General features: G+C 40.1%; 1 protein-coding gene across 1 annotated transcript in view; it reads left to right on the top strand.

Annotated features, from left to right (window-relative positions):
- The window catches only part of grin2ab (glutamate receptor, ionotropic, N-methyl D-aspartate 2A, b), a 332,876-nt gene that overhangs the window by 204,956 nt on the left and 112,214 nt on the right, over positions 1–15,706 (top strand). The window contains exon 11 of the mRNA XM_057843566.1: positions 4,677–4,845. Coding sequence (XP_057699549.1) covers positions 4,677–4,845 — 169 coding nt within the window. The remainder of the gene's footprint in view (positions 1–4,676; positions 4,846–15,706) is intronic.

Below are 15,706 nucleotides of genomic sequence, written 5' to 3'. Positions count from 1 at the left end.
TTATCCTGTCCAGTTAAGCCGCTGATCTTCCGATCAGGAAACCAGTTTAAAAAGAAACCCCAGCAGAGCAAAGCAAGACTTTAGCTCCCAAACTTGGTGGGTGCACACAATCTATTTGATAAAAAAGGGCATAAAATTCAAAGTTTTGCAAGTAAATAAATATCTCATTTCATGCGTTTGTGGTAGCCTCTCGTGAACCAATTTCACAGTATTTGCTTGATTGATCGGAGGGGGAACATTTCCCGCAGGAGAGGCTCCTCACGCCGGCTGCAGCTCCGCTAAGGAGCGGTAGTCCCTAAACCTGGCTTAAAAGCTAAAAAATTGGGCACTATGAGTCGGGTTGACAGGCGTGACCCATTAGAATTGTTTATGGCCATTTTTGGAAGAAGACAAAAATCATGACTTCCATCCTCTACCTCACTCTCTCGCAGCAGCCGTGAGCACCTCATTTTGGGCTTGACTAGCGAAGGTGGTAGGTCCTGGTTCCCAAGAGAAACTCATTTTTGAGCCAACAATGCTCGAAATGGAGTCTGTCAAGGCGGACTTGACTGGCGCTAACCATACGCGAAGTTCAAGCGGGGTCGGGGGGGTGTGGGGGTCTTCCCCTGGTGGCCGTAAAGTGTCATTGCATATAATTGAATTTCCTGTATAATTCCTGTAAAATTAAGAGTTTTCCAGTAAAATATTGTCTATAAAAGTTACAAAACAACAAACAGCAAAAATGAATGAAATAAACAAAAAAAGATATATTTATAATGGGTCAAAATTATTTTTCGAAGAAATCATGTGACTAGCAACTTAGATGGTCATTTGCTTTGCTTAGCCAAAATCACCCGAGGACCGAAGAGGCAAGACTGATATACATAATTTTTTCAAACCTAAGCTTCAAAAGTGACAACAACTACTGTGCAAGAACCAAGGATTGAAAATGTGGACCATTAAACGCCAGAGAGCACCGCCAAAATGGTGAGCGGAGTTTCAATATGCCCCACTGAAGACACTAATTGTACTACAGAGCTACCACCATTGTCTTGCCAATGTAGTTACCCGCATCAAAAATTGTATCCCCTGCCCGCGGGAGCGCACACACACACACACATTAGTTATGTCGACTTAAACAATTAATTAAAGCCAGAAGAGAACCACAGTTATATATTTTGGACATCGACGTTTATAAAACTGGAGAAACTCCATACAGGACTTGAATTACAGTAATAAGAGTTATAGGTCATCATACAAGTAAAACAGTAAAACATTGCCTTTTTTTACGTTCAGTACATAGGTCACGTTATACGACATAAAAAAAAAAGTTTTTAGATAACTACATCACCAAACACTGCAATCAAGCAAATCATTGCAGCGCAGTCCGCCCAGGGGATACAATTTTTTCCGGGGCTAACTACATTGGCATGACACCGGCAGGCGTACCATTTTCAATGGATGACGATATTGGCGAGCAGTCTGATTTAGAATTCCTCTCAAGAATGGTGGGAAACAAAAAAACGCTAATACTCAACCTTATGAATTGGCCCGAATATAAGACGGTGTTTTTTTGCATTGAAATAAGACTGAAAAAGAGGGGGTCATCTTATATTCGTGGTCTAGAAATTATACCGATTCACGACACTAGATGGCGCCAGATATCATTGAAGCGATGTTTTGTCATGACAGATCTCAGCTACTCTCAAGTTTAACCAGTTTGCATTATTCTATTGCAATGTTTTTCCTTATTCAGATTTGTTTCAAGACTACAGTTACAGTTCAACTTCACTTTGATGGTTAATGCAGTTATTGCAATTTTGTTGTTTTATCACAATAGATTAGTTTATTTACTTTTCAAAACGAGAAGCCATTCATTTACGAATGTGATTGCACATTAGTTTACATATTTAAATGTTCAGATATTAAGATTTAAATGAGGCAAAATAACATGCTTTTTCTCTCAAATATATTGTTATAATCATTCGTTTCGGATGTACTGTAATTATTTTCTGTATAAAAATTTGGTGTTCAAAAAGTCTTTTTCAAACTTGAGTCTTGAAAAAGAGGGGGTCGTCTTATAATCAGGGCCGTCTTATATTCGGGCCAATACGGTACTATTAAAATTTTCTTATAAGTTAATTTTAGTGCTGACACTGTGTTTCGGGGTCATCAACATTTTGTGCGCCCCTGCCCCAAAGGTCAAGCTCCGCCTATGGCGGTACCGCCGCGTGCCACTTGCCACAACATTTTGAGATATTTATTGGCCTTTTTTGAAAAAGAAAATTGGGGATTTCCACCCCTTACCTCCCTTATTTGCACGCCTCAAAGAAGTTCCCCTATTTTATGCTTAGCTTGCGCGCAGTCTGTGTCAAATCCTAGTTCTCAACCAGAACTAATTTTATAAGAGCCAATAAATGCACAAAATGGGGCCCTTCGAGGCGGATTTACTGGCGCTAAATAAATGTTAGGTTCCCTTACAGACATTTAACATTAGATTATGTGCGCCAAACGCCACCGGCGATGGACTTGTTGACAGGTAGGATGACTGTAACTTGAGAAAAGTGGACCTGAAATAAAACATTAGCATTGTGTAGCTTAGGAATGCTGTAATGGCGCTCCGCATACCACATTTTGGGAGTGTGAGCACATTCATGTGCCTTAAATGACAATGCCTGAAATAGGCCTATGGCTCATGGAGCGGAAGTTTTCAAAGGTTGGATCTATCCAGTCTGTGAATTAAACCTGATACCAATACTGGAATGGCTCGCCCTTATGATAGTTGAAATGGTAAACTTTTACAGGAATCGTTTCTTCAGACTATTTTGAGTCTACTTAGGATGATATGATGACATTTATTTTAAATTGTTTCAAAAAATGGCGGGACGGTGGGTGAGTGGTTAGTGCGTCTGCCTCACAGTTCTGAGATCAAGGGTTCAATCCAGGACTCTGGCCTTACTGTGTGGAGTTTTCATGTTCTGCCCGTGCCTGCGCGGGTTTATTCCAGTTTCCTCCCACATCCCAAAAACAGGAATTGTAGGCTGATTGAACACTCTAAATTGTCAATGGGTCTGAGTGTGTATGTGAATGGTTGTTCGTCTCCCTGTGCCCTGCGATTGGCTGGCAATCGATTCGTGGTGTACTCCGCTTACGTCTCATAGATACCTACCCCCGTGTAGAAAGGTTGCTTGGCAAATGAATGAATGTTTCAAAAGTTTTTCTTTGTTTTTAATGACAATAGTGGTGAGGGTTATAATTCAATTAGGGACCCCTGAAATTAGCCAAAATGTTCTCTAAATGGGGAATTCATATCAAAATGGTACACATTTGTTTTTGGGGTTTTTTTTATTCTGGTAATTGTGCATTTTCAAACGTGGTCAAATACTTAGGGCGAGTTTATGTGAATATTTTTTATGATATGCGGATTGTTATTGCTGTATCAGCAGCTAATTGTAAACGCAAATTTTGAATTGCTGCTATTGAAGATGAAACTGATTTAATTCGTTTTTATTTTAGTTTCATTCTGCAAATGTTGATGTCATGAGTAGCAAAATAAAGTCAGCAAACCTCACGGACGTCTGTCGTCCTCATTTTGGAGCTTAGTTAGCTGTTTAGCTAGGACCTACCTCCAAAGTCTTGGCGAGGACAGTACATTGACATATAATAGATGTTTTTGGATAGTTATTTTGAGATGGGGGGGGGGGTTAAGGCTACTTAAAGGGTTAATTCCAATTTACACGGAAATTCGGGTTACGTTGCGAGTGTAGGAAAGGCACTCGTACGTAACCTGGGGACTTGTACATGCCATGACATTTTTCGGCCACCGGGAAGGGATTGCCCCGCCTTCCTCCTCTCATCTCCGTATATGCTTGCCGCTTTGTGATAGACATACATATGATAATTATGTCATATTCTCATGTCCATTCTTCGTGTCCAGGGGTGATTTTTTTATCGTAGGACAACCTGAAATACAGACCCCAAAATTGGGCACAAAATAGACCAAAATGACCACTTCAAAAGTAGATAGAAGTTTTTTAGTAAATGTCTTTCTTTTTTCATGGGTGTGGGTATAAAGTCTATAAAAATATGTCAACCAATATCATGTTGAAATTAGTATGGTGCAGGGCCGGGGGATATTTTTAATTGGAGGACTACAGGAAATGGCCAAAATGATTTTAAATCGCTTCCTCAATCCAAGAAGGTAGGTTGGGTGTCGGCTCCTGAGACAGTATGTTGGTCTAGTCACGTTGAGCACTCGTACCAAATGACATGTCCCTAAATTAAACTGGCTGTCGTCTACTAACCAGCACAAATTCCGGCCTTGAGGGAGGTCTGGCTCCACTGAACGTCCTTCCAGTTGCATCATGTTTGTTCATGCATGGCATAACATTGGATGCCTTTAACGTCATACATTACGTCGCCATGTGGGCATAATGTCCCGAAAGGTGATGAAGTCATTCACACGAGAGAAATCTGTCACATCAAATGCAGCTAAAGCTCTTTTAACATCACTCTCACTGTGTGTTTGTGGGTCTCAGGTGTACCAATGCACACACACAGACATTGTGTATACATTATCCTTAACCAGCTGAGGCCTCTTTGGCCATTATGTACACATACATAGTCCCTTTGCTGTATGTGCGCCTAGCTTCACTACAAACACAACAAAACCATGATGTGTACATGTGTGTGTCCAGTAACAGCACATCGGGGGGCTCATACATCAAGCAGTGCTGCAAGGGCTTTTGCATCGACATCCTCAAGAAGATCGCCCGCAATGTTAAGTTCACATACGACCTGTACCTGGTCACCAATGGCAAGCACGGAAAGAAGATCAACAACGTCTGGAACGGCATGGTGGGAGAGGTATGGACTTACTGGTGCTCTGTGATATCACAACAAATATTGCCAAAATGATGGTTGGTTGCTGTATTGTCACTTCATTGTCACCATAGTACCATGAGCCAAACTGTAATCTGCACAAATGGCAAGTGAGTCGTCGTACCACATTTCTAAATAGGAATTCATCCCTCATTACTTACTTCAATTGCAGTCAAATACTCTTTTAACTTAACTTGTGGTGCAGAATTAAAACAGTGAACAACAATAAATAAATTATGAGGTGGGTGAACACAAATACCAACTACTTCTACATTTGGAAAAGAATTATCCACTAGCAAAAGCAATAACACACATAATTATTAATAACTTTGTACACAAACAATGACAGCAATGCATGTTGGGAATTGGCTCTTGAAAATAACAATGTTAAAAGACCAAGGAATATACACAGAACACAGATAATCAAATTTGTTCCAGTATTAATTAAGTGATTAATAATTACCTTGGTCTTTCCTATGGAAAGAACAAGGTATTGTTATTCTGCAACTTTATTCGCCTTATTACCTTGGTCTTTCCAAGGGAAAGAACAAGGTATTGTTGTTGTGCAACTTTATTACCTTGGTCTTTCTGAAAGAAAGAACAAGGTATTGTTATTGTGCAACTTTATTGTTCTTATTATATTACCTTGGTCTTTCTGAAGGAAAGAACAAGGTTATGTTGTTGTGCAACTTTATTGTACTTATTATTTACCTTGGTCTTTCTGAAAGAAAGAACAAGGTATTGTTATTGTGCAACTTTATTGTACTTATTACCTTGGTCTTTCTGAAAGAAAGAACAAGGTATTGTTATTGTGCAACTTTATTACCTTGGTCTTTCTGAAAGAAAGAACAAGGTATTGTTATTGTGCAACTTTATTGTACTTATTATTTATTCATCTTATTCTCCGCGTTTTTTTGAGCCAACGCACAGCCCAAACCGTAGCACCGATCGGCACAGTTCAAGTATCGGCACGACCGGAATTTTCGCGTGACGATGGGAATTTTTCAAACCGCCACGAAAAATTTTCCGTTCGCCCGTAAACGGCAATTTTCCGAAAAATAAAAAAAGTTTCAAAATGTATCTAGTCCTACAATTTTTGACCAAATCACATAATTTGGGCATCAAAAATTCCGGGACGGTGAGGGGCATAAAAGTTGTATACAGAATTTGGCAAAAATTTACGGTTCCCCGGAAATTTGCCAAAAACTTTCCTATTCATTTTGAATGGAAAAAAAACGCGCGCTTCACAGCCCGAACCGTTAGACCGATCGGCACCGTTCAAGTATCGGCACGACCGGAATTTTCGCGTGACACAGGAAACTTTACAAATGGCCCCGAAAAATTTTCCGTTCGTCCGTAAACGGCAATTTTCCGTGAAAAAAAAAAAAGTTTCAAAATGTATCTAGTCCTACAATTTTTGACCAAATCACATAATTTGGGCATCAAAAATTCCGGGACGGTGAGGGGCATAAAAGTTGTATACAGAATTTGGAAAAAAATTACGCTTCCTCGGAAATTTGCCAAAAACTATCCCATTCATTTCGAATGGGAAAAGTCCCATTCACTTCCAATGGGATTTCCAATGGAATTTACATTGCATTGATGCCATTGACGGCCATGCATGTCGAATCTACTGATGCCAATGTACTTGGATTCAATTGACTATATGGATGTCGATGCCATTGTCTGCCATGGACGTCCAAAATTTTTCCCATTCATTTTCAATGGGGAAAAAACAAAATTACCCCAAATCAACAGAAAATGACCAGATATCAATAGGACGTGTCCCCCAAACTTCCCCAATTCCATTGACGCTTATGAAGGGTGCCGCCATTGACTTACATGGACGTCCAAAATTTTTCCCATTCATTTTCAATGGGGAAAAAACTACATTTCTCCAAATCAACAGAAAATGACCAGATATCAATAGGACGTATATCCCAAACGTCCCCAATTCCATTGACGCTTATGGGGGGTGCTGCCATTGACGTCCATGGACGTCCAAAATTTTACCCATTCATTTTCAATGGGAAATTTTTTTTTTTCCCCAAATCAACAGAAAATGACTAGATATCAATAGGACCTGTCCCCCAAATGTCCCCGATTGCATTGCTGCTTATGGAGGGTGATGCCATTGACGTCCAGGGACGTCCAAACTTCCCATTCATTTCCAATGGCATTTCTTCATGTTTGTTCATTCTTTTGATGCCAATGTACTTGGGTTCCATTGACGCTTATGTAAGTTTATACCATTGACGTCCATGGACGTCCAAAATTTTTCCCATTCATTTTCAATGGGAATTTTTTTTTTTTCCCCCAAATCAACAGAAAATGACTAGATATCAATAGGACGTTTCCCCCAAATGTGCCCGATTGCATTGCTGCTTATGGAGGGTGATGCCATTGACGTCCACGGACGTCCAAACTTCCCATTCATTTCCAATGGCATTTCTTCATGTTTGTTCATTCTATTGATGCCAATGTACTTGGATTCCATTGACGCTTATGTAAGTTGATACCATTGACGTCCATGGACGTCCAAAATTTTTCCCATTCATTTTCAATGGGAATTTTTTTTTTTTCCCCAAATCAACAGAAAATGACTAGATATCATTAGGACGTGTCCCCCAAATGTCCCCGATTGCATTGCCGCTTATGGGGGGTGATGCCATTGACGTCCATGGACGTCCAAACTTCCCATTAAATACCAATGGCATTTCTTCATGTTTGTTCATTCTTTTGATGCCAATGTACTTGGATTCCATTGACGCTTATGTAAGTTTATACCATTGACGTCCATGGACGTCCAAAATTTTTCCCATTCATTTTCAATGGGAATTTTTTTTTTTTCCCCAAATCAACAGAAAATGACTAGATATCAATAGGACGTTTCCCCCAAATGTGCCCGATTGCATTGCTGCTTATGGAGGGTGATGCCATTGACGTCCACGGACGTCCAAACTTCCCATTCATTTCCAATGGCATTTCTTCATGTTTGTTCATTCTATTGATGCCAATGTACTTGGATTCCATTGACGCTTATGTAAGTTGATACCATTGACGTCCATGGACGTCCAAAATTTTTCCCATTCATTTTCAATGGGAATTTTTTTTTTTTTCCCCAAATCAACAGAAAATGACTAGATATCATTAGGACGTGTCCCCCAAATGTCCCCGATTGCATTGCCGCTTATGGGGGGTGATGCCATTGACGTCCATGGACGTCCAAACTTCCCATTCATTTCCAAAGGCATTTCTTCATGTTTGTTCATTCTATTGATGCCAATGTACTTGGATTCCATTCACGCTTATGTAAGTTGATACCATTGACGTCCATGGACGTCCAAAATTTTTCCCATTCATTTTCAATGGGATTTTTTTTTTTTCCCCAAATCAACAGAAAACGACTAGATATCATTAGGACGTGTCCCCCAAATGTCCCCGATTGCATTGCCGCTTATGGAGGGTGATGCCATTGACGTTCATGGACGTCCAAACTTCCCATTCATTTCCAATGGCATTTCTTCATGTTTGTTCATTTTATTGATGCCAATGTACTTGGATTCCATTGACGCTTATGTAAGTTGATACCATTGACGTCCATGGACGTCCAAAATTTTTCCCATTCATTTTCAATGGGAATTTTTTTTTTTTCCCAAATCAACAGAAAATGACTAGATATCAATAGGACGTGTCCCCCAAACTTCCCCGATTCCATTAACAATTATGGAGGGTGCTGCCATTGACGGACATGGACGTCCAATTCTCCCAATCTTTTCTAATGGCTTTAACTATGTTTAGTGCCAATGACTGGCATTATGATCCATTCTATTGATAGACCTGAGTGGGGCTAAGATCTGTATCTCCACAGAGGAAAGACCAAGGTGTGTAATTTCTCCCGAAATTGCAGTTTCTAGTTATTATTATTATTATTATTCAATAATTCTCCGCGTTTTTTTGAGCCAACGCACAGCCCAAACCGTAGCACCGATCGGCACCGTTGAAGTATCGGCACGACCGGATTTTTCGCGTGACGATGGGAATTTTTCAAACCGCCACGAAAAATTTTCCGTTCGCCCGTAAACGGCAATTTTCCGAAAAATAAAAAAAGTTTCAAAATGTATCTAGTCCTACAATTTTTGACCAAATCACATAATTTGGGCATCAAAAATTCCGGGACGGTGAGGGGCATAAAAGTTGTATACAGAATTTGGCAAAAATATACGGTTTCCCGGAAATTTGCCAAAAACTTTCCTATTCATTTTGAATGGAAAAAAAACGCGCGCTTCACAGCCCGAACCGTTAGACCGATCGGCACCGTTCAAGTATCGGCACGACCGGAATTTTTGCGTGACACAGGAAACTTTACAAATGGCCCCGAAAATTTTTCCGTTCGTCCGTAAACGGCAATTTTCCGTGAAAAAAAAAAAAGTTTCAAAATGTATCTAGTCCTACAATTTTTGATCAAATCAAATAATTTGGGCATCAAAAATTCCGGGACGGTGAGGGGCATAAAAGTTGTATACAGAATTTGGAAAAAAATTACGCTTCCTCAGAAATTTGCCAAAAACTATCCCATTCATTTCGAATGGGAAAAGTCCCATTCACTTCCAATGGGATTTCCAATGGAATTTACATTGCATTGATGCCATTGACGGCCATGCATGTCGAATCTACTGATGCCAATGTACTTGGATTCAACTGACTATATAGATGTCGATGCCATTGACTGCCATGGACGTCCAAAATTTTTCCCATTCATTTTCAATGGGGAAAAAACAAAATTACCCCAAATCAACAGAAAATGACCAGATGTCAATAGGACGTGTCCCCCAAACTTCCCCAATTCCATTGACGCTTATGAAGGGTGCCGCCATTGACTTACATGGACGTCCAAAATTTTTCCCATTCATTTTCAATGGGGAAAAATCTAAATTTCTCCAAATCAACAGAAAATGACCAGATATCAATAGGACGTATATCCCAAACGTCCCCAATTCCATTGACGCTTATGGGGGGTGCTGCCATTGACGTCCATGGACGTCCAAAATTTTACCCATTCATTTTCAATGGGAAAATTTTTTTTTTTCCCCAAATCAACAGAAAATGACTAGATATCAATAGGACCTGTCCCCCAAATGTCCCCGATTGCTTTGCTACTTATGGAGGGTGATGCCATTGACGTCCAGGGACGTCCAAACTTCCCATTCATTTCCAATGGCATTTCTTCATGTTTGTTCATTCTTTTGATGCCAATGTACTTGGATTCCATTGACGGTTATGTAAGTTGATACCATTGACGTCCATGGACGTCCAAAATTTTTCCCATTCATTTTCAATGGGAATTTTTTTTTTTTCCCCAAATCAACAGAAAATGACTAGATATCATTAGGACGTGTCCCCCAAATGTCCCCAATTGCATTACCGCTTATGGGGGGTGATGCCATTGACGTCCATGGACGTCCAAACTTCCCAATCATTTCCAAAGCCATTTCTTCATGTTTGTTCATTTTATTGATGCCAATGTACTTGGATTCCATTGACGCTTATGTAAGTTGATACCATTGACGTCCATGGACGTCCAAAATTTTTCCCATTCATTTTCAATGGGATTTTTTTTTTTTTTTCCCAAATCAACAGAAAATGACTAGATATCATTAGGACGTGTCCCCCAAATGTCCCCGATTGTATTGCCGCTTATGGGGGGTGATGCCATTGACGTCCATGGACGTCCAAACTTCCCATTCATTTCCAAAGGCATTTCTTCATGTTTGTTCATTCTATTGATGCCAATGTACTTGGATTCCATTGACGCTTATGTAAGTTGATACCATTGACGTCCATGGACGTCCAAAATTTTTCCCATTCATTTTCAATGGGAATTTTTTTTTTTTCCCCAATTCAACAGAAAATGACTAGATATCATTAGGACGTGTCCCCCAAATGTCCCCGATTGCATTGCCGCTTATGGAGGGTGATGCCATTGACGTTCATGGACGTCCAAACTTCCCATTCATTTCCAATGGCATTTCTTCATGTTTGTTCATTTTATTGATGCCAATGTACTTGGATTCCATTGACGCTTATGTAAGTTGATACCATTGACGTCCATGGACGTCCAAAATTTTTTCCCATTCATTTTCAATGGGAATTTTTTTTTTTTCCCAAATCAACAGAAAATGACTACATATCATTAGGACTTGTCCCCCAAACTTCCCCGATTCCATTAACAATTATGAAAGGTGCCGCCATTGACGTCCATGGACGTCCAATTCTCCCATTCATTTCTAACGGCTTTTACTTTGTTTTTTGCCAATGACTGGCATTATGATCCATTCTATTGATAGACCTGAGTGGGGCTAAGATCTGTATCTCCACAGAGGAAAGACCAAGGTGTGTAATTTCTCCCGAAATTGCAGTTTCTAGTTATTTATTCATCTTATTCTCCGCGTTTTTTTGAGCCAACGCACAGCCCAAACCGTAGCACCGATCGGCACAGTTCAAGTATCGGCACGACCGGAATTTTCGCGTGACGATGGGAATTTTTCAAACCGCCACGAAAAATTTTCCGTTCGCCCGTAAACGGCAATTTTCCGAAAAATAAAAAAAGTTTCAAAATGTATCTAGTCCTACAATTTTTGACCAAATCACATAATTTGGGCATCAAAAATTCCGGGACGGTGAGGGGCATAAAAGTTGTATACAGAATTTGGCAAAAATATACGGTTTCCCGGAAATTTGCCAAAAACTTTCCTATTCATTTTGAATGGAAAAAAAACGCGCGCTTCACAGCCCGAACCGTTAGACCGATCGGCACCGTTCAAGTATCGGCACGACCGGAATTTTTGCGTGACACAGGAAACTTTACAAATGGCCCCGAAAATTTTTCCGTTCGTCCGTAAACGGCAATTTTCCGTGAAAAAAAAAAAAGTTTCAAAATGTATCTAGTCCTACAATTTTTGATCAAATCAAATAATTTGGGCATCAAAAATTCCGGGACGGTGAGGGGCATAAAAGTTGTATACAGAATTTGGAAAAAAATTACGCTTCCTCAGAAATTTGCCAAAAACTATCCCATTCATTTCGAATGGGAAAAGTCCCATTCACTTCCAATGGGATTTCCAATGGAATTTACATTGCATTGATGCCATTGACGGCCATGCATGTCGAATCTACTGATGCCAATGTACTTGGATTCAACTGACTATATAGATGTCGATGCCATTGACTGCCATGGACGTCCAAAATTTTTCCCATTCATTTTCAATGGGGAAAAAACAAAATTACCCCAAATCAACAGAAAATGACCAGATGTCAATAGGACGTGTCCCCCAAACTTCCCCAATTCCATTGACGCTTATGAAGGGTGCCGCCATTGACTTACATGGACGTCCAAAATTTTTCCCATTCATTTTCAATGGGGAAAAATCTAAATTTCTCCAAATCAACAGAAAATGACCAGATATCAATAGGACGTATATCCCAAACGTCCCCAATTCCATTGACGCTTATGGGGGGTGCTGCCATTGACGTCCATGGACGTCCAAAATTTTACCCATTCATTTTCAATGGGAAAATTTTTTTTTTTCCCCAAATCAACAGAAAATGACTAGATATCAATAGGACCTGTCCCCCAAATGTCCCCGATTGCTTTGCTACTTATGGAGGGTGATGCCATTGACGTCCAGGGACGTCCAAACTTCCCATTCATTTCCAATGGCATTTCTTCATGTTTGTTCATTCTTTTGATGCCAATGTACTTGGATTCCATTGACGGTTATGTAAGTTGATACCATTGACGTCCATGGACGTCCAAAATTTTTCCCATTCATTTTCAATGGGAATTTTTTTTTTTTCCCCAAATCAACAGAAAATGACTAGATATCATTAGGACGTGTCCCCCAAATGTCCCCAATTGCATTACCGCTTATGGGGGGTGATGCCATTGACGTCCATGGACGTCCAAACTTCCCAATCATTTCCAAAGCCATTTCTTCATGTTTGTTCATTTTATTGATGCCAATGTACTTGGATTCCATTGACGCTTATGTAAGTTGATACCATTGACGTCCATGGACGTCCAAAATTTTTCCCATTCATTTTCAATGGGATTTTTTTTTTTTTTTCCCAAATCAACAGAAAATGACTAGATATCATTAGGACGTGTCCCCCAAATGTCCCCGATTGTATTGCCGCTTATGGGGGGTGATGCCATTGACGTCCATGGACGTCCAAACTTCCCATTCATTTCCAAAGGCATTTCTTCATGTTTGTTCATTCTATTGATGCCAATGTACTTGGATTCCATTGACGCTTATGTAAGTTGATACCATTGACGTCCATGGACGTCCAAAATTTTTCCCATTCATTTTCAATGGGAATTTTTTTTTTTTCCCCAATTCAACAGAAAATGACTAGATATCATTAGGACGTGTCCCCCAAATGTCCCCGATTGCATTGCCGCTTATGGAGGGTGATGCCATTGACGTTCATGGACGTCCAAACTTCCCATTCATTTCCAATGGCATTTCTTCATGTTTGTTCATTTTATTGATGCCAATGTACTTGGATTCCATTGACGCTTATGTAAGTTGATACCATTGACGTCCATGGACGTCCAAAATTTTTTCCCATTCATTTTCAATGGGAATTTTTTTTTTTTCCCAAATCAACAGAAAATGACTACATATCATTAGGACTTGTCCCCCAAACTTCCCCGATTCCATTAACAATTATGAAAGGTGCCGCCATTGACGTCCATGGACGTCCAATTCTCCCATTCATTTCTAACGGCTTTTACTTTGTTTTTTGCCAATGACTGGCATTATGATCCATTCTATTGATAGACCTGAGTGGGGCTAAGATCTGTATCTCCACAGAGGAAAGACCAAGGTGTGTAATTTCTCCCGAAATTGCAGTTTCTAGTTATTTATTCATCTTATTCTCCGCGTTTTTTTGAGCCAACGCACAGCCCAAACCGTAGCACCGATCGGCACAGTTCAAGTATCGGCACGACCGGAATTTTCGCGTGACGATGGGAATTTTTCAAACCGCCACGAAAAATTTTCCGTTCGCCCGTAAACGGCAATTTTCCGAAAAACAAAAAAAGTTTCAAAATGTATCTAGTCCTACAATTTTTGACCAAATCACATAATTTGGGCATCAAAAATTCCGGGACGGTGAGGGGCATAAAAGTTGTATACAGAATTTGGCAAAAATTTACGGTTCCCCGGAAATTTGCCAAAAACTTTCCTATTCATTTTGAATGGAAAAAAAACGCGCGCTTCACAGCCCGAACCGTTAGACCGATCGGCACCGTTCAAGTATCGGCACGACCGGAATTTTCGCGTGACACAGGAAACTTTACAAATGGCCCCGAAAATTTTTCCGTTCGTCCGTAAACGGCAATTTTCCGTGAAAAAAAAAAAAGTTTCAAAATGTATCTAGTCCTACAATTTTTGACCAAATCACATAATTTGGGCATCAAAAATTCCGGGACGGTGAGGGGCATAAAAGTTGTATACAGAATTTGGAAAAAAATTACGCTTCCTCGGAAATTTGCCAAAAACTATCCCATTCATTTCGAATGGGAAAAGTCCCATTCACTTCCAATGGGATTTCCAATGGAATTTACATTGCATTGATGCCATTGACGGCCATGCATGTCGAATCTACTGATGCCAATGTACTTGGATTCAATTGACTATATGAATGTCGATGCCATTGACGGCCATGGACGTCCAAAATTTTTCCCATTCATTTTCAATGGGGAAAAAACAAAATTTCCCCAAATCAACAGAAAATGACCAGATATCAATAGGACGTGTCCCCCAAACTTCCCCAATTCCATTGACGCTTATGAAGGGTGCCGCCATTGACTTCCATGGACGTCCAAAATTTTTCCCATTCATTTTCAATGGGGAAAAAACTACATTTCTCCAAATCAACAGAAAATGACCAGATATCAATAGGACGTATATCCCAAACGTCCCCAATTCCATTGACGCTTATGGGGGGTGCTGCCATTGACGTCCATGGACGTCCAAAATTTTACCCATTCATTTTCAATGGGAAATTTTTTTTTTTCCCCAAATCAACAGAAAATGACTAGATATCAATAGGACCTGTCCCCCAAATGTCCCCGATTGCATTGCTGCTTATGGAGGGTGATGCCATTGACGTCCAGGGACGTCCAAACTTCCCATTCATTTCCAATGGCATTTCTTCATGTTTGTTCATTCTATTGATGCCAATGTACTTGGATTCCATTGACGCTTATGTAAGTTGATACCATTGACGTCCATGGACGTCCAAAATTTTTCCCATTCATTTTCAATGGGAAATTTTTTTTTTTCCCCAAATCAACAGAAAATGACTAGATATCATTAGGACGTGTCCCCCAAATGTCCCCGATTGCATTGCCGCTTATGGGGGGTGATGCCATTGACGTCCATGGACGTCCAAACTTCCCATTCATTTCCAAAGGCATTTCTTCATGTTTGTTCATTCTATTGATGCCAATGTACTTGGATTCCATTGACGCTTATGTAAGTTGATACCATTGACGTCCATGGACGTCCAAAATTTTTCCCATTCATTTTCAATGGGATTTTTTTTTTTTTCCCAAATCAACAGAAAATGACTAGATATCATTAGGACGTGTCCCCCAAATGTCCCCGATTGCATTGCCGCTTATGGAGGGTGATGCCATTGACGTTCATGGACGTCCAAACTTCCCATTCATTTCCAATGGCATTTCTTCATGTTTGTTCATTTTATTGATGCCAATGTACTTGGATTCCATTGACGCTTATGTAAGTTGATACCATTGACGTCCATGGACGTC

Source organism: Corythoichthys intestinalis, chromosome 8 (assembly GCF_030265065.1).
Source record: "Corythoichthys intestinalis isolate RoL2023-P3 chromosome 8, ASM3026506v1, whole genome shotgun sequence".
NCBI lineage: Eukaryota > Metazoa > Chordata > Actinopteri > Syngnathiformes > Syngnathidae > Corythoichthys > Corythoichthys intestinalis.
The sequence above is the reverse complement of the archived record's forward strand: the minus strand, read 5'-3'. Positions and strand labels throughout refer to the sequence as shown.